This window comes from Physeter macrocephalus, chromosome 6 (assembly GCF_002837175.3).
Source record: "Physeter macrocephalus isolate SW-GA chromosome 6, ASM283717v5, whole genome shotgun sequence".
NCBI classification, from domain to species: domain Eukaryota; kingdom Metazoa; phylum Chordata; class Mammalia; order Artiodactyla; family Physeteridae; genus Physeter; species Physeter macrocephalus.
In genome coordinates, this window is record NC_041219.1 from 10,813,520 (window position 1) to 10,836,404 (window position 22,885).

Consider the following 22,885-nt stretch of genomic DNA (forward strand, 5'->3'; position numbering starts at 1 on the left):
TGGTAGCATCTTTAGGATTCTCTATGTATAGTATCATGTCATCTGCAAACAGTGACAGATTTACTTCTTCTTTTCCGATTTGGATTCCTTTTATTTCTTTTTCTTCTCTGATTGCTGTGGCTAGAACTTCCAAAACTATGTTGGATAAGAGTGGTGAGTGGGCAACCTTGTCTTGTTCCTGATCTTAGTGGAAATGGCTTCAGTTTTTCACCATTGATGATGATGCTGGCTGTGGATTTGTCATATATGGCCTTTATTATATTGGGGAAAGTTCCCTCTATGCCTACTTTCTGCATGGTTTTTATTATAAATGGGTGTTGAATTTTGTCAAAAGCTTTCTCTGCATCTATTGAGATGATCATATGGTTTTTCTCCTTCAGTTTGTTGATATGGTGTATCACATTGATTGATTTGCGTATATTGAAGAATCCTTGCATTCCTGGAATAAACCCCACTTGATCATGGTGTATGATCCTTTTAATGTGCTGTTGGATTCTGTTTGCTAGTATTTTGTTGAGGATTTTTGCATCTATGTTCATCAGTGATATTGGCCTGTAGTTTTCTTTCTTTGTGACGTCTTTGTCTGGTTTTGGTATCAGGGTGATGGTGGCCTCATAGAATGAGTTTGGGAGTGTTCCTCCCTCTGCTATCTTTTGGAAGAGTTTGAGAAGGATAGATGTTAACTCTTCTCTAAATGTTTGATAGAATTCGCCTGTGAAGCCATCTGGTCCTGGGCTTTTGTGTGTTGGAAGATTTTTAATCACAGTTTCAATTTCAGTGCTTGTGATTGGTCTGTTCATATTTTCTATTTCTTCCTGGTTCAGTCTCGGCAGCTTGTGCATTTCTAAGAATTTGTCCATTTCTTCCAGGTTGTCCATTTTATTGGCATACAGTTGCTTGTAGTAATCTCTAATAATCTTTTGTATTTCTGCAGTGTCAGTTGTTACATCTCCTTTTTCATTTCTAATTCTATTGATTTGAGTCTTCTCCCTTTTATTCTTGATGAGTCTGGCTAATGGTTTATCAATTTTATTTATCTTCTCAAAGAACCAGCTTTTAGTTTTATTGATCTTTGCTATTGTTTCCTTCATTTCTTTTTCATTTATTTCTGATCTGATCTTTATGATTTCTTTCCTTCTGCTAAATTTGGGGTTCTTTTGTTCTTCTTTCTCTAATTGCTTTAGGTGCAAAGTTAGGTTGTTTATACGAGATGTTTCCTGTTTCTTAAGGTAGGATTGTATTGCTATAAACTTCCCTCTTAGAACTGCTTTTGCTGCATCCCATAGGTTTTGGGTCGTCGTGTCTAGATTGCTTTTGCTATTTGGGGTCTTTTGTGTTTCCATACAAATTGTGAAATTTTTTTTTCTAGTTCTGTAAAAAATGCTAGTGGTAGTTTGATAGGGATTGCATTGAATCTGTAGATTGCTTTGGGTAGTAGAGTCATTTTCACAATGTTGATTCTTCCAATCCAAGAACATGGTATATTTCTCCACCTATTTGTATCATCTTTAATTTCTTTCATCAGTGTCTTATAGTTTTCTGCATACAAGTTTTTTGTCTCCTTAGGTAGGTTTATTCCTAGATATTTTATTCTTTTTGTTGCCGTGGTAAATGGGAGTGTTTTCTTAATTTCACTCTCAGATTTTTCATCATTAGTGTATAAGAATGCCAGAGATTTCTGTGCATTAATTTTGTATCCTGCTACTTTACCAAATTCATTGATTAGCTCTAGTAGTTTTCTGGTAGCCTCCTTAGGATTCTCTATGTATAGTATCTTGTCATCTGCAAACAGTGACAGCTTTACTTCTTCTTTTCCTATTTGGATTCCTTTTATTTCTTTTTCTTCTCTGATTGCTGTGGCTAGAACTTCCAAAACTATGTTGAATAAGAGTGGTGAGAGTGGGCAACCTTGTCTTGTTCCTGATCTTAGTGGAAGTGGTTTCATTTTTTCACCATCGAGGACAGTGTTGGCTGTGGGTTTGTCATATATGGCCTTTATTATGTTGAGGAAAGTTCCCTCTATGCCTACTTTCTGCAGGGTTTTTATCATAAATGGGTGTTGAATTTTGTCAAAAGCTTTCTCTGCATCTATTGAGATGATCATATGGTTTTTCTCCTTCAGTTTGTTGATATGGAGTATCACATTGATTGATTTGCGTATATTGAAGAATCCTTGCATTCCTGGGATAAATCCCACTTGATCATGGTGTATGATCCTTTTAATGTGCTGTTGGATTATGTTTGCTAGTATTTTGTTGAGGATTTTTGCATCTATTTTCATCAGTTATATTGACCGTAGTTTTCTTTCTTTGTGACGTCTTTGTCTGATTTTGGTATCAGGGTGATGGTGGCCTCATAGAATGAGTTTGGGAGTGTTCCTCCCTCTGCTGTCTTTTGGAAGACCTTGAGAAGGATAGGTGTTAGCTCTTCTCTAAATGTTTGATAGAAATCGCCTGTGAAGCCATCTGGTCCTGGGCTTTTGTTTGTTGGAAGATTTTTAATCACAGTTTCAATTTCAGTGCTTGTGATTGGTCTGTTCTTATTTTCTATTTCTTCCTAGTTCAGTCTCGGAAGGTTGTGCATTTCTAAGAATTAGTCCATTTCTTCCAGCTTGTCCATTTAATTGGCATAGAGTTTCTTGTAGTAATCTCTCATGATCCTTTGTATTTCTGCAGTGTCAGTTGTTATTTCTCCTTTTTCATTTCTACTTGCTCCTTCATCTGCTGTGTGTTTTTCTGTCTTTTCATTTTGCTTATCTTACTGTGTTTGGGGTCTCCTTTTTACAGGCTGCAGGTTCATAGTTCCAATTGTTTTTGGTGTCTGTCCCCAGTGGCTAAGGTTTGTTCAGTGGGTTGAGTAGGTTTCCTGGTTGAGGGGACTAGTGCCTGTGTTCTGGTGGATGAGGCTGGATCTTGTCTTTCTGGTGGGCAGGTCCACGTCTGCTGGTGTATTTTGGGGTTCTGTAGCCTTATTATGATTTTAGGCAGCCTCTCTGCTAATGGATGGGGCTGTGTTCTTGTCTTGCTAGTTGTTTGGCATAGGGTGTCAAGCACTATAGTTTGCTGGTCGTTGAGTGAAGCTGGATCTTGGTGTTGAGATGGAGGTCTCTGGGAGATTTTCGCCATTTGATATTACCTGGAGCTGGGAGGTCTCTTGTGGACCAGTGTCCTGAAGTTGGTTCTCCCCCCTCAGAGACACAGCCCTGATGCCTGGCTGGAGCACCAAGAGCCTTTAATCCACACGGCTCAAAATAAAAGGGAGAAAAAATAGAAAGGAAAGGAAAGGAAGGAAGGAAGGAAGGAGGAAGAAAGAAAGAAAGGAAGAAAGAAAGAAGATAAAATAAAGTAGGATAAAATAAAGTTATTAAAAAATAATTATTAACAAGAAAAATTTTTTAAACTAAAAAAAAAAGGGGGGGGGCGGGTTAAAGGAGCAGCTGATTCGGGGGCTCTGGCTCACTCAGGCCAGAGGGAGGGAGGGGTACAGATGCAGGGCGAGCCTGCGGCGGCAGAGGCTGGTGTGACATTGCACCAGCCTGAGGCGCACCGTGCGTTCTCCCGGGGAAGTTGTCCATGGATCCCAGGACCCTGTTAGTGGTGGGCTGCACAGTCTCCCGGGAGGGGAGGTGTGGAGAGTGACCTGTACTCACACACAGGCTTCTTGGTAGCGGCAGCAGCGGCATTAGCGTCTCATGCCCGTCTCTGGGTTCTGCGCTGATAGCCGCGGCTCGTGCCCCTTTCTGGAGCTCCTTTAAGCGGCGCGCTTAATCGCCTCTCCTTGCACACCAGGAAGCAAAGAGGGAAGAAAAAGTTTCTTGCCTCTTCGGCAGCTCCAGACTTCTCGCGGACTCCCTCCCGGCTAGCTGTGGTGCACTAACCCCTTCAGGCTATGTTCACTCAGGCAACCCCAGTGCTCTCCTGGCTTCCGACCGAAGCCCCCTACCTTGTTTTTAAACTCAAAACATTTATTGGGTTTTTTTTAATTGTAAAATATAGACAACATAAAATTTACCATTTTAACCACCTTTAAGTGTACAGTTCTATGACATTAAATACATTCACATTGTTGTGCAATCATCACCACCATTCATCTCCAGAACATTTTCATCCTACCCAATAGAAACTCTGCACCCATTAAACACTAACTCCCCATTCTCTTCTTTCTGCTGGCTACTACCATTCTACTTTCTGTCTCATAAATTTGACTACTCCAGGTACATCATATAAGAATCATAAGTGTTTCTCTTTGTGACTGGATTGTTTCACTTAGCATGATGTGTTTAAGGTTCCATCCTGGGACTTCCTTGGTGGTGCAGTGGTTAAGAATCCACCTGCCAATGCAGGGAATCTGGGTTCGAGCCCTGGTCCGGGAAGATCCCACATGCCGCAGGGCAACTAAGCCGGTGCACCACAACTACTGAGCCTGCACGCCTAGAGCCTGTGCTCCGCAACAAGAGAAGCCACTGCAATGAGAAGCCTGTGCACTGCACGAAGAGTAGCCCCTGCTCTCCACAACTAGAGAAAGCGCACATAGCAACAAAGACCCAATGCAGCCAAAAAATAAATTAATTTTTAAAAATTAAAAAAAAAGAATTTCCATCCTTTTAAAGGCTGAATAATATTCCACTTTATGTATATACCACATTTTGTTTATCCATTTATCTCTCCATGGACAGTTGAGTTTCTTCCACATTTTGGTTATTGTGAATAATGCTGCTGTGGACATAGGTATGTGAATAAATATCTGTTCAATTCCCTGCTTTCACCTTTACTAGCTATATACCCAGAAATGGAATTGCAAAAACATGTACAAATTCTATGTTTAATTTTTTGAAGAACTGACATTCTGTTTCCCATAGTGGCTGCACGTTTCACATTCCTACCAGCAATGCACAGGCTTTCAATTTCTCCACACGCTTACCAACACTTGTTTTAATGGGTGAAGTGGTATGTTATTATGGTTTTGATTTTCATTTTCCTAATGATTAGTTATGTTGAGCATATTTTCAGGTGTTTATTGGCCGTTTGTATGTCTTCTTTGTAGAAATGTTTGCACAAGTTCTTTGGTCATTTTTTCGTCAGGTTGTTAGGGTCTTTTGGTTAGCTGAGTTGAAGGAATTCTTTATATATTCTGGATAAAATCCCTTGTCAAATATATGATCTTCAGATGTTTTCTCCCCTCCATAGGTTGCCGTTCCATTCTGTTAATAGTGTCCTTTGATACACAAAAGTTTTTAATTGTAATTAAGTCTAATTATCTATTTTTTTAATCTTGTTGCCTGTGCTTTTGGTGACATATCTAAGAAATCATTGCCAAATCCAATGTCATGAATCTTTTCCCCTTTGTTTCTCATAAGAATTTTATAGCTTTAGCCAACAGGTACATAAAAAGGTGCTCAATATGACTAATCATCTGGGAAATGCAAATTAATGTCTATCACCAAAAAAGACAGGAGATAACAAACATTGGTGAGGATATAGAGACAAGAGATTTGTGCATTGTTGGTGGGAATGTATATTCATACAACCACTATGGAAATCAGTGTGGAGGATTCCTTAAAAAGTTTAAAAAAGAACTACCATATGATCCAGCAATTCCACTGTTAGGTATAAAAACAAAGGAATTACAACAGGATATCACAGAGATGTCTGCACTCCTGTGTTCACTACAGTATTATTCACAATAGCCAAGATATGGAAGCAACCTAAGTGCCCATCGATGGATGAATGGACAAAGAGGAAATGGTGTGTACCTAAGTGCCCATCGATGGATGAATGGACAAAGAAGAAGTGGTGTGTATATATACAATGGAATATTGTTCAGCCATGAGAAAAGAAGGAAATCCTGCTATTTGCAACAACTTGGATGGAACTTGAAGGCATTATGCTGAGTGAAATAAGCCAGACAAAGATAAATATTGCATGGTAACACTTATATGTGGAATCTGAAAAAAAAAAGTCAAACTCCTAGAAACAAGGGAGTAGACATTCCAGTCAGTGGCAGCAATTCCACTTCTGGGTATTTTTCCGAAAGAAAAAAAACAAATAAACCCACTAATTCAAAAAGGTATCTGCACTCCTGTGTTCATTGCAGCATTATTCACAATAGCCAAGATATGGAAGCAACCTAAGTGCCCTTTGATAAATGAATGGATAGAGAATATATTACTCAGCCATAAAAAAGAATGAAATCTTGCTATTTGCAACAACATGGATGGACCTAGAAGGTATTATGCTAAGTGAAATAAGTCAGACAGAGAAAGACAAATACCATATGATTTCACTTATATATGGAGTCCAGAAAACAACAAACATAATCAAACAGAAACAGAGTCATCGGTAAAGAGAACAAACAGGTGATTGCCAGAGGGGAGTGGGCAGGGGGGATGAGTGAAATAGGTGAGGGAAATTAAGAGGTACAAACTTCCAGTTACAAAATAAGTGAGTCAGGGGAATGAAATGAAATACAGTCAATAATAATGTAATATCTTTGTATGGAGACAAATGGTAACTAGACTTGTTGTGCTGATAATTTTGTAATGTATGGAAGTATTGAATCACTATGTTGTTCATCAGGAACTAACATAGTAGTGTTGTAGGTCAATTATACTTCAAAAAACAATGAAAACAAAAAAACTCATAGAAAAAGAGATCAGATTTGTGGTTAAGGGGGTGGGGGCAGAGGGGATTGGATGAAGGTAGTTAAAAGGTACAAACTTCCAGTTATAAGATAAATAAATACTAAGGATGATGTCCAAATGATTAATATAACACTACTACTGTATGTTATATCTGAAATTGTTAAGAGAGTAAATCTTGAGTTCTCATCACAAGGGAAAAAAAATTTGTTTTTATATCTATATGAGATAATGGATGTTCACTAAACTAATTGTGTTAATCATTTCATGATGTATTATGCTGTACACCTGAAACTTACACAGTGCTGTGTGTCAATTATATCTCAATAAAAATGGAAGGAAAAAAGCCCACTTAGAATAGTGACATGGTGCATTGTAAGCATGTGATGTGTAAACAATATGCAAAATTAGGCAGTAGAAAGATGGTCCATCGAGCATTGTTTGCAAATGGCAAAGAATCTGAAGGGCCATTAATAGTGGAACGGTAACGTTTATTACATGCTGCTAGCCATACTATGGAATACTATGAAAAGTTTGCAAAAAATTAGGTAGATCTAGTTGTGCTAATATGGAACAATCTCTCTAAGTGAAAACTGCAAGTTATGGGCCAATAATATTGTGTATGGTATGATTAAAACCGTGCAAAGACAAAAATCACAAAATACTCATCTAAAACACCCTAACATATCTTATATATGAATGTGTGTGTATATGGAGCTAGAGAAATTTATACATAAACAATTTTTTTAACAATGATTACCTCTGGGGAGGGAAATAGTGTGGGGAGGGAGGGGATATGCTAAAGTTTTCTATAATAGATTTTCTGTATTGTACTTCTGTATAATCTGTGAAATTAACCAAGAAAACTCTAGGGAAATCTTAGTATTGTTTTTCAGAAATGTTTATTTTCATATTTACTATAACATATATATATTTAGCATGTTGGTTTTACAAATATTTTGTTGATTTTTCTATTTGTGTTGTTTTTGTTCTTGTCCTTAACTAAACAATGAATTTAATGAGGCTCTAAATATGTCAGAAATACACATTTCTGTATATTTCCATAAATGGAGGGGAGCAGCATCTTGTGATATTTTCTTACATTTCTGGGAACATCCATAAAACTTTACATGTGCCTCTTTTATAACATTTACCAACTACCACTATGTGTTAAAATTATATATATATATAAATATATATATATGTATTTGTATATATATATGTATATGTATGTATATATTATCCCAGGTTTTTCTCCTAACAACAGTAAGCAACTAGAGGACAAAATTTATGTTGACTTCATATTTTATTCCTCACAATACAATAATTTGCATATAATCAGTGCTCAATAAATAGTTCTTAAATATTTTAAATTATTGTATTATTACATAAAAAAGGCATGAGATTAAAAATACACATTTTCTGAATAGACTACATGTAAGAGTATTATAACCATTTGCATCATCTAACAATCTGATTTTTTAATTACAAATATATGTGTAAGCCTTCATCTCAGGAAATAGTTTTCATTTATAATTGTCTCAAAACACTTTTTCTCCTACATAAATTCCACAAACCAGACTCATAAGCACAAAATAAGAATTGTTTTCCTTACATCTAATTATGAGAACTCAAGGAAAATAATTTAGAGCACAAAAAAAAAAAAACTCATTGTTGTTATTTTTTCTTCTTTACTTTTTGCATTTTTTTTTCAGACTTGGGATGTAGCTTTGTCACGGACTGCTAGAGCATGGGGGAAAAAATGTGTGTTTGAACGTAATATTCATTTAGAAGAAGTAAAAATGGCCCATCCTAGATTTAATGGTATTGGTGAAAATATGTGGGTCGGCCCTGAAAATGAATTTACTGCAAGTATTGCTATCAGAAGTTGGTTCGCACAGAGGAAAAAGTACAATTTTGAAAAGAACAGTTGCTCTGATAACTGTTCTAATTATCTACAGGTATCTAATTTTATATTATTAATTCAATAGACTCTTTAATTGCTTTACTACTAAGTTGTTATTGTGTTTCAATTTTATAAATAAACTCAAATGGTAAAATTATTACCCTAATAGAATCAAAATTCTAATCAGTCCTAGATCTTCTGAATGTTCATAATTTCTTCTATTATTTGAACCATGCAATTAAAACATTCCTTTAAATATAGTAAGTCTAATCTCCATACCCAAAGATGAAAGGTACCTTTCTAAAATAATGCACACTGGAAAAGAAAGAAACTAGCAAATAAAAATTAGTTTTAGTTTATTGACTATAAACATAAGTAAAAGATTATTTTTTTTGCACAGATCAGTACACATACTACTATATAACTGATTAAAATATTTTAAATGCAAATACATATAATTATTTTCCTACCTCATGTCTAACAATTCACTCTTACACTTTGTACTCCAAGAATACTGAACCACTTTTTATTTCCTGTACAAACATTTGTTATTTCACATATTACATTGTTTTATAATCATCTGTTTATATATCTAATACTACACTAAGGGCAGGGACCTTGTCTTCTTATCCATGTATTCTCAGCACAACAACATGACATTATTTAGGTCTTCAATAAATATTTGTATCAGGAATCAAGAAACTATTGAATTAACTTCCAAGCTCATTTAAAAGATGATTATTTTTCAGTCAATAGACTCTAATGTAGAACTTAAAATCTTGGAATTTTTTCATGTTGAACTCATGTCTTCCTGTTCCATCAAATGATTTATGTTTCAAAAATTTTTTGATCAATATTTTCTCCTAGAAAGTTAGAGTGTTTCTCTACTCTCTTACTCATGTCAAATCTAGACTCCTTAATATGACTTCAATACTCTGAGTAAAATAACCAAGTCTACTCCCTGACCTACTCCTCTGTATTTTTTCCTCCTTAAGTCTATTTTCCTAGACATTTTCATTTCCTGCATTTGACCTGTTTAACTTCAACTGTTACAGACATTCTATTCTCTATTCTTTTAATGCATCATTCTATTTCTTTTGGAATCAGTAAGACTTGAGCTATAGAGAAAAGGAAAACAAATGGTTTCTCCCTCTCCCACAGAGGTTAACAAAACAATTTTTTGTTGTTGTTCACTTGTAAGTATTAGGAATATTAAAGCCATTCAGGAATTTCTGGAATATCTTTAATTATTCTCATATTTTCACTCCAAGACCTATTTTGAAAGAAATATTTTATAGGAACCAGCTCTTTTACTCATTTTTTTAATGGAAGGCCCAGACTTCATTTTATTTTGTAATGGAATTTCCTCAATAAAAGAAAAGAAAAATGCTGATAACATTCAGTTACTTTCTACTCTTGTATTTCTTTTCCTTCCCTTCTATAATCTTACTGTCCCCTCCTTTTTTCCTTTTTATTCACAACTTCCATTCTTCCAAAACTTTTTGTCTTCTCATTTCTCTCTTCCTCTTTGCCAATAACCTAGAACTCTCAGATTCAACAAAAGGTCGAAAATTGATTCAGCAGGTGTCTTCCTTTGGCTCTAAAACATTATTCTGGATCAACTTTTCTCAGACTCTTTATCCTAAGAATACAGTATTGGTAGAACCTATTAAAGTGTTTCTCTAAATACAGTTTTGGAAATGCTTCCCTAAATCCATAATTCTCTACCTGCATCCAAATGAAGAATTGTTCATATTCCTTGAATTGCTTCGTTAAAGGTCCTATGTGTATTGAATATACTATTGTTTATACTATGGCAGAGTAAATGTTTAGAATTAAATTTTGTGTTTTCTTTGAAAATTTTATTTTAGCTTGTTTGGGACAAGTCTTACAAAGTTGGTTGTGCTGTTACTCCATGTTCAAGAATTGGACGTATTAAACATGCAGCACTTTTCATATGCAACTATGCACCAGGGTAAGTTCCTTTAAATTTTTTAAATAATATAAAAATAAATTGGGGATTTTTCAAGGTTAAGTTTTCCTAACTTTCAACATATTCTTCTAAATGTCTTTGCAAACTCTAAAGGAATTAAGTATGAGATAGCAATTAAAGGCTTTATATTGAAATATTTTAAATTTCATAATAAAATAAGTCATATTTAGGCATACTGATTTTATGTATAGACTAGCCAAATATTACTTCCTGAGAGAATTTTAACTTTAGTATTATTTCACAGTACCTAACCTAATTAACATAGGATTTAAATTATTTTCCAAAATTGTTTATCTCCATATTTATTTTTAAAAAGTCAAAAGAAAATAAGGTTAAGTGTGTTGAAATGTATGTTGTAAGAATTGTTTCAAGAGTACATCAGTTTTATAACATGAAGGACACTTTTAGTTGACTATCCTCTAGAGAGTGTATTATTAATTGGGGCTAGTCTCATACATATAAGGAATCGTAATAACTCAGAGGTGGAAAAGTACTTCACAAGTCTTCTAGTTAAGCTATGCATATGAAACTTGAATTCTTAACACTTACTTACCATGTGGTTACTTACCTGTACCTAAAAATTTTCCAATGATGGGAAAAAACTACCTTCCAAAATAGCCTCCATCTCTGGAGAACTTTGTTGGAAAGTCTCAAGTTTTCTTACAGGTCGATATGATACTATAAGTAATACTGTTAAAACGTCTAACTGAAGTGAGAAAATATCCTAATCAACATGCCAAGAAAAATTGACTACATGCTAGGATTGAGAAGGAATTTCTTAAAAATAAAATGCTTCTGGGACTAAACCAAAAAGAGAAAGAAAAAAAAATTGATTACTAATTAATGATTGTATTCCCCTAGATAGGGAAAACAACAGAATTATGATGTAAGTCGGATTAGATTCAGAAACCCCTTCTTAAATGGAAGCTTTGCTGACTTTGAACATAGGCATGCAAAACAAGTTTGGAATGTAGAGTAATTGCAAAACTTTTTTGGCCTCTTTCAGTCCTACAGACTGGAAGTACTGGGATGATATCTATTACATGGAGAAACTTTTGAAAGTTAACTACTGATTGGTATTGAAAATTCAAACAGACCACTGGGCATGGGTGGTGGGGAAGGAAGAGGTTCCTCTGGGGTACTAGTCTTCATTTACGCACTCAGCAATTACATACAAGGCTCTGATCTGTCTACTGACAAACCAATAAAGACTGACCATACTTAGTTTGTAGTCTTGGAAGAGAGACAAACAATAAATAAGTGAACATAGAAATAAATGATATTTAATTAAATAATAAAATATGCCATAGAAACAAAGCACAGTAAGCAAATAGGGAATAACTAGTATAGAATATGGATAGGATAGCTGCAAAAGGAGGTGGCATTTAAACTGAAAGCCAAAAGATGAGGAGATGGCTAAAGAATATTTCAGGTAGAAGTGAGAGCACATGTAAAATCTCTGAGCTTGGAATAAGTTTAGCATGTTTGAAAAATGAATAACTGTGGTTAGAGGTAGGAGACGAGGTAGAGAGTTAGGTGACAACTAAATCAAGTAGAATACCATAGGCCAGGTTAAGGATTTGGGGGTTTATTCTACATAATGGCAAAGTCATTGGAAAGTTTTAAGCAAGTAAGTGGCATGATCTCATCTTATGTTTTTTTTTTCTCCCTATTCTTTTTTCTAAAAGTTTTTTAAAATAAATTTATTTATTTTTGGCTGCACTGAGTCTTTGTTGCTGCACGCAGGCTTTCTCTAATTGAGGCGAGCAAGGGCTACTCTTTGTTGTGGTGCACAAGCTTCTCATTGAAGTGGCTTCTCTTGTTGCGGAGCACGGGCTGTAGGCACGTGGGCTTCAGTAGTTGTGGCGCTCGGGCTCAGTAGTTGTGGCTCACAGGCTCCAGAGCGCAGGCTCAGTAGTTGTGGCACATGGGCTTAGTTGTTCCACGGCATGTGGGATCTTCCTGGACAAGGGATCGAACCCACGTCCCCTGCATTGGCAGGAGGATTATTAACCACTGCACCACCAGGGAAGTCCCTCATCTATGTTTTGAAAAGAAAACTTAGCAATAAAAGATTGCTCTTGCTGTTGTGTCGATAACGGAGTATAGGAAAACAAGGGTACAAAGAGAAACAAGCACAATTAGGAGATTGTTTCTGTAGTGCAGGCTATAGACTGGTATCTTGGATTAGAATTTTAGCATATGGATTGGTTTTCTATTGCTGCATAATAAACCACAAACTTAGTGACTTAAAACAGCAGCCATTTATTATTAAACAGTTCTGTAGGTTATAAGTCCAGGCACAGTATAGCTGGATTCTCTGCTCAGGGTCTCAAAGGCCAAAATCAAGGTGTTGACTGAGTTCTTATCTGGAGGCTCTGGGGAAGAATCTGCTTTTAAGTTCCTTCAGGTTGTTAGCAGAATTCAATGCCTTGTGGTTATAGGACTTGGGTCCCCATTTTCTTGCTGGTTCTAAGCCAGTGGTTGCTCTCATCTTCTAGAGGCTGCCCACATTCCTTGGTGCGTGGCTCCCACCATTGATGCGTGGCTCCCACCATCTTCACATCCACAAAGGAGCATCAGGTCCTTCCCACGGTCCAAATCTCTGACTTCTCTTCTGTGACCAGCCAGAGAAAACTCTCTGCTTTTAGAGTGCCCAAGTGATTGGGTCAGGATATTTTCCTGGATAATTTCCCTGTTTGAAGGTCAGCTGTGCCAAATAACATAATTTAATCATGGGAGTAAAGTCCATTACATTCACTTTCCTCAGAATTATGCAAGGCATGTATAGCAGGGGTAGGGGAGCTTGTGCTCCATTTTAGAATTCTGCTTACTATACCATGGAAATTGTGAAAAAAGGTCAGTTTCTGGGTATATTATGAAGGTAGAGCTAAAAATACCAGTTGGTGGATTTGACTTTAGGGATAAGAGGTATAGAATAAACTATGGCGATACCCATGCTTTTAGTCTGAACAACTGGATAAATGATGATACCATTAACTAAGATAAGGAAGAACATCAGAAGATGTGTTTTATGTTTGGATACATTAGGTAGAAATATACACTTGATCTTAGCCAAAAGGCCGAGAAGCAATAGGTAGAAATATAAATGTGGAAAATGTAAATGAATCATGAGAAGGAACTAGCTGTATGAGGGTCTGGGATAGGTTTTGAAGTAGAGGAAACTGCTACTATAAAGGCCCTGATGTAGAAATGAGTCACAGTCCTGAACAAGATCCCCTTATGAAAGAGTGAGTATGGAGACTAAATTTAAGGACTAAGTCCTAGAGCACTACAGTATTTCAACTTCGGGCAAAAGAGATAAAACAAAGGAGAGTGAAGAGGCTAACAAGGTAAGAAGGAAACCCAAACAATGCTGGTAAGCGTACTTGGAAATCAAGTGAAGAACCTGAGTCATGATGCCCAAAGTGGTTAACTGTATGAGATGCTCCTGAAAGAATGAAAAAAAAAAAAATGAGGAAGGAAAGATGACATTTCCGTTTGATAAAATGAAGGTATTTGGTGACCTTAATAGCAGTAGTGACTGCAGGGGTATCCCATGACTATAGTGATAAGATGAACCTACTAGTTGTTAGGATTACTCTTCTTTCCACTCACCTGTCCCATAGTCTTTTTTTTTTTTTTTTTTTTTTGCAGTACGCAGGTTTCTCACTGTCGCGGCCTCTCCCATTGCGGAGCACAGACTCCGGACGCGCAGGCTCAGTGGCCATGGCTCACGGGCCCAGCCGCTCCGCGGCATGTGGGATCTTCCCAGACCGGGGCACGAACCCATGTCCCCTGCATTGGCAGGCAGACTCTCAACCGCTGTGCCACCAGGGAAGCCCCATAGGCTTCTTTGTCTTGAAATTTCTATCAACCATTTTTTCCTTGATACAAACTTTGGAAAGTCCATTTGTGAAGGATCTAGGTTGGCACATATGTGAGTCAACTCAATTATGAGTTGACTGAGTCAACTCAATCCAAGTTTTATTTGATATGTACTCAAAATAGGCAGTCATAGGTATCTATCTTAAGAATCATTGGTAGAAAAATCAATTCATCACAGTCTTATAAAATACTTCGTAGAAGTGAAAGTAAGAAAGCCAGATTGGGGACTTCCCTGGTGGTGCAGTGATTAAGAATCCACCTGCCAATGCAGGGCACATGGGTTCGAGCCCTGGTCTGGGAAGATCCCACACGCCACAGACCAACTAAGCCCGTGTGCCACAACTACTGAAGCCTGCGTGCTTTAGGGCCCACGTGCTGCAACTACTGAAGCCTGAGTGCCTAGAGCCCATGCTCTGCAACAAGAGAATCCACTGCAATGAGAAGCTCATGCACCGCAACAAAGAGCAGCCCCCGCTCGCCACAGCAACTAGAGAAACCCCGCGCGCAGCAACAAAGACCCAACACAGCCAAAAAAAAAAAACAACCAAATTGAAAATTAGAATGTGTAATGGACTGAATGGTGGCCCCCCCACCAAAGGATGTATCTAGTTCCTAATTCACAGAACCTGTGAATATTAAGTTACATGTCAAGAGTAAATATTGCCGTATACGGCAAAAGACATGTTTAAGATAAGGATCTTCAGAGGAAGCGCTTATCTTAGATTATTCAGGTGGGACCTAAATGTAATTACTTGTGTCCTCATAAGAGAGAGGGAGGAGATTTCAGGACTAGACACACAGAAGAGAAGGAGGCAATGTGACTGTGGAGGGAGAGGTTGGAGTGATATATTCACAAACCAAGGAACTTCTGGAGCCACCAGAAGCTGGAAGAGTCAAGGAATTCCCTCTCTGAGCCTTTGGCGGGAGGATAGCCCTGCCAACACCTTGATTTTGGACTTCAGGCCTCCAGAACTGAGAAAATAAATTTCTATTTTTTTAAACCACCAAGTTTGTGGCATTGTTGAAGTAGCCACAGCAAGCTAGTACAGAATGGAAGAATAAAACAGATTTGGCAATAGGGAAAATATGAGTCAACAACAATCTTGAAAAATTTCAGAATACGAAGATGTAGAAAATAGAAGTAAAAATATATATGGAAAAAGAAAGGAACCATGTAGGGTGATAAATCTATAAATTAGTGCTCCTAAAGAACAGAGAATAAATGGAACAGAAATAATCATCAAAGAACAGAAAATAATAAGCAAAAGAAAAGAATCTGTATAGATACCTATATAAAGATTAAGATAGCTTATAATGTATCAGAAAAAGTGAACTGAAACAATATTTACATATGTCATATTCTAGTGATTATTTTTCAGTTTCAAAGATAAAAACTTAAACATTTCTGGGAATTCCCTCGCAGTCCAGTGGTTGGACTCCGTACCTTCACTGCCGAGGGCATGGGTTCAGTCTGGTCGAGGAACTAAGATCCTACAAGCTACGTGGTACAGTCAAAAAATAATAATAATAAAATAAAATAAAAAACATACATTTCTAAGATAAATAAAAGTAAAATAAAACAGTATTAATTAGATTAGCCTTGAATTTCGGTATTGAAGGGGGTACAATCAAAGATGAGCATTAGAATTTAAACTTCAGTGATAAGTAATTTTATTAACTGAGTTAGGAAAAGATGTAGGGTGGAAGAAAAAAGGATTTGTTTATTTTTAAACATGTTGCATCTGCAGGTTCCTGCAGGATCTTTTATTTATTTAAATATGTTTATAGTAGGTACATTTAAACAATAACTAAGCCATAGAATTCCACATTTTTTACATGGTATTCATCCTGAAAACACTTATAGTCTGTTGGGAAAGAAATTTAAAAAAAAACAAAACACAACGTTAACCAAATACATACAACATCTGTATTTTAAATAGAAAAGATCTGTTGTAAAAGCAGGTATGAAATCATAGAAGCAATTAGCCAGGATACAGATTCAGAAGCAGTTAAGTTTGATGCATAGAGGTGTATTAGAAGGGAAAAGAGGCCAGTGGGGGAGGTAAGAGTTCTGAGATTGAAGAAAATGACTTGAATCTAAAGCTGGACCTTTAAAAGAAGTAAATTATGTGTCCAAAGGTATTTAGTAAAGAAAATTTTCTTTATTTAAAAATTAAGGAAATGCAATCTGGCAGGTGGTGCCATTTTCTTTACTTTATGAACAGACAGCTAGAATGTTTCCCAGCCTCCCTAGAAGTTTGGTTGGGCCATGTGACTAAGCTTTGGCCAGTGGAATTTAGGCCACTTCCAGGCCTGGCCTTTAAAAACTTCCTACATGATCCTTCACACTCTTGGTCTTCCCTCATCTACTGGTTGGATACAGAGGATCTGGTGGAGGATTAAGATGTCCTAGAGGGTGGCAGAGCCACAAGATGAAATGAGCCAGTGCCCCAGAATCACTGCATGGAGGAAAACTCCTCTACACTACCAAAACCCATACTGTACCATGACATGGATTCTGCCTACATAACATGGAAATAGTGAGGAAAGGTCAGATTCGGGATATAATTTGAAGATGGAGCTAACAATACCTGCTGACAGATTTAACTTTAGGGTTGAATGGAATATAATAATCAAGGATGACACCTATGCCTTTAGTCTCAGCAACTGGATGAATGGTGGTGCCATTAGACAGATAGGGAAGACTTGTGGAGGAGCAGAGCTTGAGAGAAGATCAAGTGTTTTGGTTCAGATACATTTGGTGGAGTAATAAATGTGAGAAATGTGAATGAATCAAATGAGGGAGCTAGTCAGATGAAGGTCTAGGATGGGTTTTTGTTTTTTTCGTTTTTTTGGGGGGGGTATGCGGGCCTCCCCCTGCCGTGGCCCCCCCCCGCCGCGGAGCACAGGCTCCGGCCGCGCAGGCCCAGCGGCCACTGCCCACGGGCCCAGCCGCCCCGCGGCACGTGGGATCCTCCCAGACCGGGGCGCGAACCCGGTTCCCCTGCATCGGCAGGCGGACGCGCAGCCACTGCGCCACCAGGGAAGCCCAAGGATGGGTTTTTAAGTAGTGGGAACTGCAGATATAAAGGCCCTGAGGCAGAAATGAGTCACAGTCCTGAAAGAAATCACCTTGTGAGAAAATAGGTATGGAAAACGGGATAGAAGAGACTTAAGGACTAAAGCCTACATCACTACAATATTTCAACTTCAGGCAAAGGAGCTAGCAAAGGAGTATAGAAAGAGACTAGTAAGGTAAGAGGGAAACTAGAACTGTGCTGGTAGATTTTTAAAATAACATTTAGACTTATTTTCTCATCAGTCCCTATTATATATGAGGTGGCTCTCTTTCCATGCTTTTCTGCATGCATAATAATTTATGATTCAATGATATATTATTGTGATCATTTTAGACATTTTGAATAGCAATTTCAATACGTAAAATGCAAACAATGCATATAACCCATTTCAAGTTTGACAGTATGAAAAGCTATGACAAGTTCACAATGTGCAGTGACAACCATATCACGTTCACTGCCTGGTCAACTGTGATTTTAAGATGCCATCAATGTTAAGATGCATCTCAATTTCAGAGGTGCTAAAATAAGAAGAGATGTACATCTTAGAATTATGAGGCACAGTACATAACTGAAAGAAAAGATTTACAAAACAATGTGTATCCTTACTATGAATGATAAAATAAAAATATGTTATTAATATAGGAAATAGTATATTATTCACAGTTAAGTACAGCTTTCTAGTCTGTCTCATATTTTAAAATATTGGATGTGAACTGCGAAGCACTAAATTTGATTTCATGACCTATTAGTAGCTCATAACTTGCAATTTGAAAAATAGTAATGCCAATTTAGAATATTCTATATAGATATTTGGCAACGAAGAAAAGGAAGGTGTGTAAGTGTGAGAACTGAGCGAAAGTTTTTGTTTTCTGACTTTGGTTTCTAATGTATTTTTATAAGCTAAAGAAAGCCATCATAAATAGAGAGTGATAGAATATATTAGAACATATGAGAGATGGGGGAAGAATTGAAAAAGAAAGTTCTATCTGGAAAAAAAACAGGAGGAGAGAAGTATAAGAAGAGAAAATTAGAGAAATTCTTAATAGTGAATATTTTTCTTCCTTTCTTGCTCATGAGGGTTTAATCTATTTTATAGATCTTTCAAAAGAAAAGATTTAGGGGGTTATTTATCCTTTCTCATTCCTTTGTTTTGAGATATTTAATCTTCCAAGTACTTTTTAGGGAGAGGGGCTGTTATATGTTGCTGTTTTTATCAAAATATACTACATTCATTTATCTTTAATCCTACTTAATAGTGAAGATATTTACAGTTATATATTTTCCTTTGATTACAATTTTTACTAGAACTTAGGATCTCGTATGACATAGTCTCTTTCTCATTGCTTTCTATGTATTGTAATTTTAGGTCATTTAATAAATCATGTTTAGTACTTGGTACATATTCATGATGGAAAAATCTATCCAAGGAGAAAATAATGTTCCCATCCTTGTCTTTCAGTTACTCTCTCCAAAATTTTATCCTAAAAGATATATTCTGTGCATATAGAAAAGTATATCTATCTTTGTGTATGTGTGTCTGGGTGCACAAATGAGTGCATTTCCATAATTCAAACAGGAGCGCACTACGTTTCTTGTGATGTTCCTTAATTTTTTTACTTGATATCAACTGGAAGTCTTTCCATTTGAGTACATGAAGAGTTTCCAGATTCTTTTTAAGAATTTCACAGGTTTTTTTTTAGTGGATGTACAAAAATTAATTTGAATAATGCTCTCCTTCTGATGGACGTTTAGGCTATTTTATTAATTTTATTTCAAGCAGTAATTATCCAGTTAGATATGTAATTCTGACATGAGTTAGTAGCTATAATATAAACATATAGTCATGGAAACCCTAGGCCAAAGAGAATGTGTACTTTTAATTTGCATAGATATTATTAAATATCTATTCATCATAGTCACGCCAGTTTTTCTATTACAACTTTTTTTTTAACATCAGCATATAAGAGGGGCTATATTTAAACTCCCTTGCTAAGATAATATATTTTCAAATATTTTTCTATTTACCACTATGAGTTATGTATATATTTAATTTTCATCTTCTATTTTTCATGAGTTTAAGTATATTTTTTTATATTTTAGAATATTTGGATTTCATTTACTGGGACCTGAGGGTTCCTGTACATTTACTGTTTTTCTCTTAAGTTGTTGGACTTTTTTTTTTTAACTTGTAGGAGTGTCTTATGTACAAGAAAATTAGCTCTTTTATGTAATATAATTTATAAATATTTTCTAGTTTTATGTTTAACTTTTGACTTTATTTATAATGCAATTTATTTTTGCCAAATAGAATTATTTTGTTTCATTGTAGAAAAAAATGTATCAATACTTTTTTCATGGGTTTTGAGGTTTGTATCATACTTAGACAAGCCTTCCCCAAATATTATTATCTCACATTTTCTTCTAACGATTCTTTTTTTTTTTTTTAACTTTTAAATATTTGATCCACTTTGCTTCTGGACATTATGTAAGCTGGTATAAGAATTAGCCTCCTGCTTAAAGTAACTATAAAGACTGGACAAAACATATAAAATAACTGTTTTTAGGCATTAGAAAACAAGCAGTACAGGGCTATGATCCTTGCAAATATAAAAGAACTCAGTGGGAACCCTATATTTGCCTTGGTTTTCTCTCTGTGAGCATCCTATTGTACAAACCATAGCCAAAGCAAGCAAAGATTGTGTATTTTCTGGGCAAAGGAGATATCAGTGTTGATTGATGTTAAGTAGTCTAGGATTTAGGACAGGATCCCAAAGAGGAGGGGGCTGCAGAGAAGGACCCCCAAAAGTCTGTGTACAAGTTCTCTGCAAGTCCTTGGGCAGCTCCTAAGCTGCACTCCTCAAAGCGAGATTCTGGAAGGATTAGATAGGAACAGTTACTTGCAGGCTGAAGACCTGCACAGAGATTTCAGAAGCTGCACAGTGCTGAGAAGACAGAGCTGCAGTTTGGGCCTAGCCAAAATGGAGAGGTGTTGACGAAAAGCCTGACCAAGGAGAACATTAAAATCCAAAAAGTATGTATCTGATTTTATAAAAATTTCAAAGTAATTAAAGACTAAAGAAATACTATAGATAATAGCCAAAGAAAAATTGATATACTGGAAAATGTATGTGTGGAATATATGGCAGAGACAGTCCCCTTAATTTACAAAAAAATTCATACAAATCAAAAAGAAAAAGAGAAACAACCCAAGAGAATAACATGCAGAAGATATGAAGAGGTCATTTACTAAAAAGAAAAGAAAATGGCCATGAATCGTATGAAAATATATTCAGTCTCACTCATAATTGAAGTAATTCAGGTAAAAACAAAAATAAATGATCACTTTCCACTCATCCATTTGAGAATATAGAAAAGCTTAATTGATACTCTGCATTTGTGATAGGGCAATAAATTGGTACAGTCTTTCTGGGTTTGGCAGTGTAACAAAATTTAAAATATACTTACCATTTGATCTTGTAATCTCCTTATCAGGGTTTTATCTTAGTAATATCTTCATGAAAGTTGGCCAAGATATACATACAAGGATACACTTTGGAGCATGTTTTAATAGCATGAAACTGAAATTTAAAAAACCAACGACTCCAGTAATAGGGGACTAAGCAATTAATTTACTGTACATTATTGTGTAACCATTGAAAAAACTGGTGTACTTTTCTATGTACCAGTATGGAAAGGTCTCACTCGTTAGGTGAACAAGTAAGATAAAAAACAATAAGTAAGAACGGGTCTTTTTGTTATAACAGTTACTATTACCAAAAAATGTAGTGATTCAAGATAAAAGTGCGAAATTTCAGTTTGGTGGGTAGCTGTGCTCCATTAGTCATTCAAAGACCCAGGTTGCTCCTATTTTGTTTCTTCACCATCCCCTGGGGGCAGTGTCTTTGTCCGCATGATCAAATCCAGGCCACAGACATAAGCTAGCTCAAGCTCATAGTAAGGGAAAAGAAACATGTTGGCAGCATGAGTACCAGGTGGGGAGTGGTGCACATCACTGCTACTGCCATTCCATTGGATACAAAATTAATCTCATGGCCACATCTAAGTTGCAGGAGAGGTTGGGAAATGTACTGAGACTAGCCATTAATGTGCCAAGCTAAAATACTGTTATTTTAGTATTTCAAGAGATATTTAGATTGACAGCTAGCAGTCTCTATCACAAGCATGTAAGTATTGAGAATTTTTATGAAAAACTTTCTTCTGGAACGAATCATAAGAAGCTGTTAACAGATGTTATCTCTGGAGAAACAGATGGAAAGTGGAGGATGGAGACATTTTTTCCCCTTTAAAGGTGCCCTTTTCTGCTTCTTCCTTTCTATCATATACTTATAAATAATATATATGTATTTTGTTTATCTTTTACATCAACAAGGGATGTCTGGATTGAGATTGGAGACATATTTAAGACATTTCCAGAAGGTATAAATAACAAGATTTGCAGGTCATTGTATTAAGTAATCAGAGAAAGGAAGTAGTCAAGGAAGATTCTCAAATTTATGATCAGGCATGAATGGTACTGGCATTAACTGCAAAGGGGAACACTGAACATTTAGGGAGGGAAGATAATGAGTTCCATTTTGTACATAATGAATTTGAGTTGGCTGTGAAATACTCACTTTGAGATGTTTAGTAAGCAGGTGGTTATTTAGGTCAGAAGCTCATGAGTGAGGAATGGCATAGAAGAAATATTTGGAGTGCCAGGAAACATAGGGTAATTTAAATCATGGGAATAGATGAGACAGCTTAGCAAGAGAGTATGGAATGAGAAGAGAATAGGACCTGTGGAATGTCATGCCAACATTTAAGGGCAGTTAGTGGAAGATAAGTGGGAGACCTAAGAAGAGTGGCCAGACAGGTAGAAGAAAAAGCAGAAGAGTATGGTATCAGGGAAGGTGTGGGGAAAGAATATTTTTAAAAGGAAAAACTTGTCCAAAATTTCAAATTCCAAGATGTCAAGCAAAGTCAGGACTTAAAAATATCAGATCTAAAGAGAAGTTCATTAATAAACATAGGAAAACTGTTTCTATGGAGTAGAGGAAACTGATGCCAGGTTGGAATGAATTGAGAACTGTTTTGTTGTTTTTATTTTGTTTTGTTTTTAAAATGGGGAAGATGTGAGCATATTTAAATATTGACATGAAGGATCTAATACAGAATAAAAGTAATTCTTTAGAAAGAATAAAGGCAGGGTATATGTAAAGATACAAGTCCCTGAGAAAACAGAAGGCTTTAAAAGAGAAAAAGGAAGGGTTTAAAAGAGATTAGTGCTAAAAAAAAACTATACTTAAAAAAAAAGCAGACAGAACCGTAGGACAAATGGTAAAAGCAAAGCTATACAGACAAAATCACACAAAGAAGCATAC

General features: G+C 36.2%; 1 protein-coding gene across 1 annotated transcript in view; it reads left to right on the top strand.

The window, feature by feature from the left end:
• Window positions 1-22,885, top strand: part of GLIPR1L2 (GLIPR1 like 2) — a 53,110-nt gene that overhangs the window by 4,688 nt on the left and 25,537 nt on the right. The window contains exons 2-3 of the mRNA XM_024122738.3: window positions 8,353-8,598; window positions 10,415-10,518. Coding sequence (XP_023978506.2) covers window positions 8,353-8,598; window positions 10,415-10,518 — 350 coding nt within the window. The remainder of the gene's footprint in view (window positions 1-8,352; window positions 8,599-10,414; window positions 10,519-22,885) is intronic.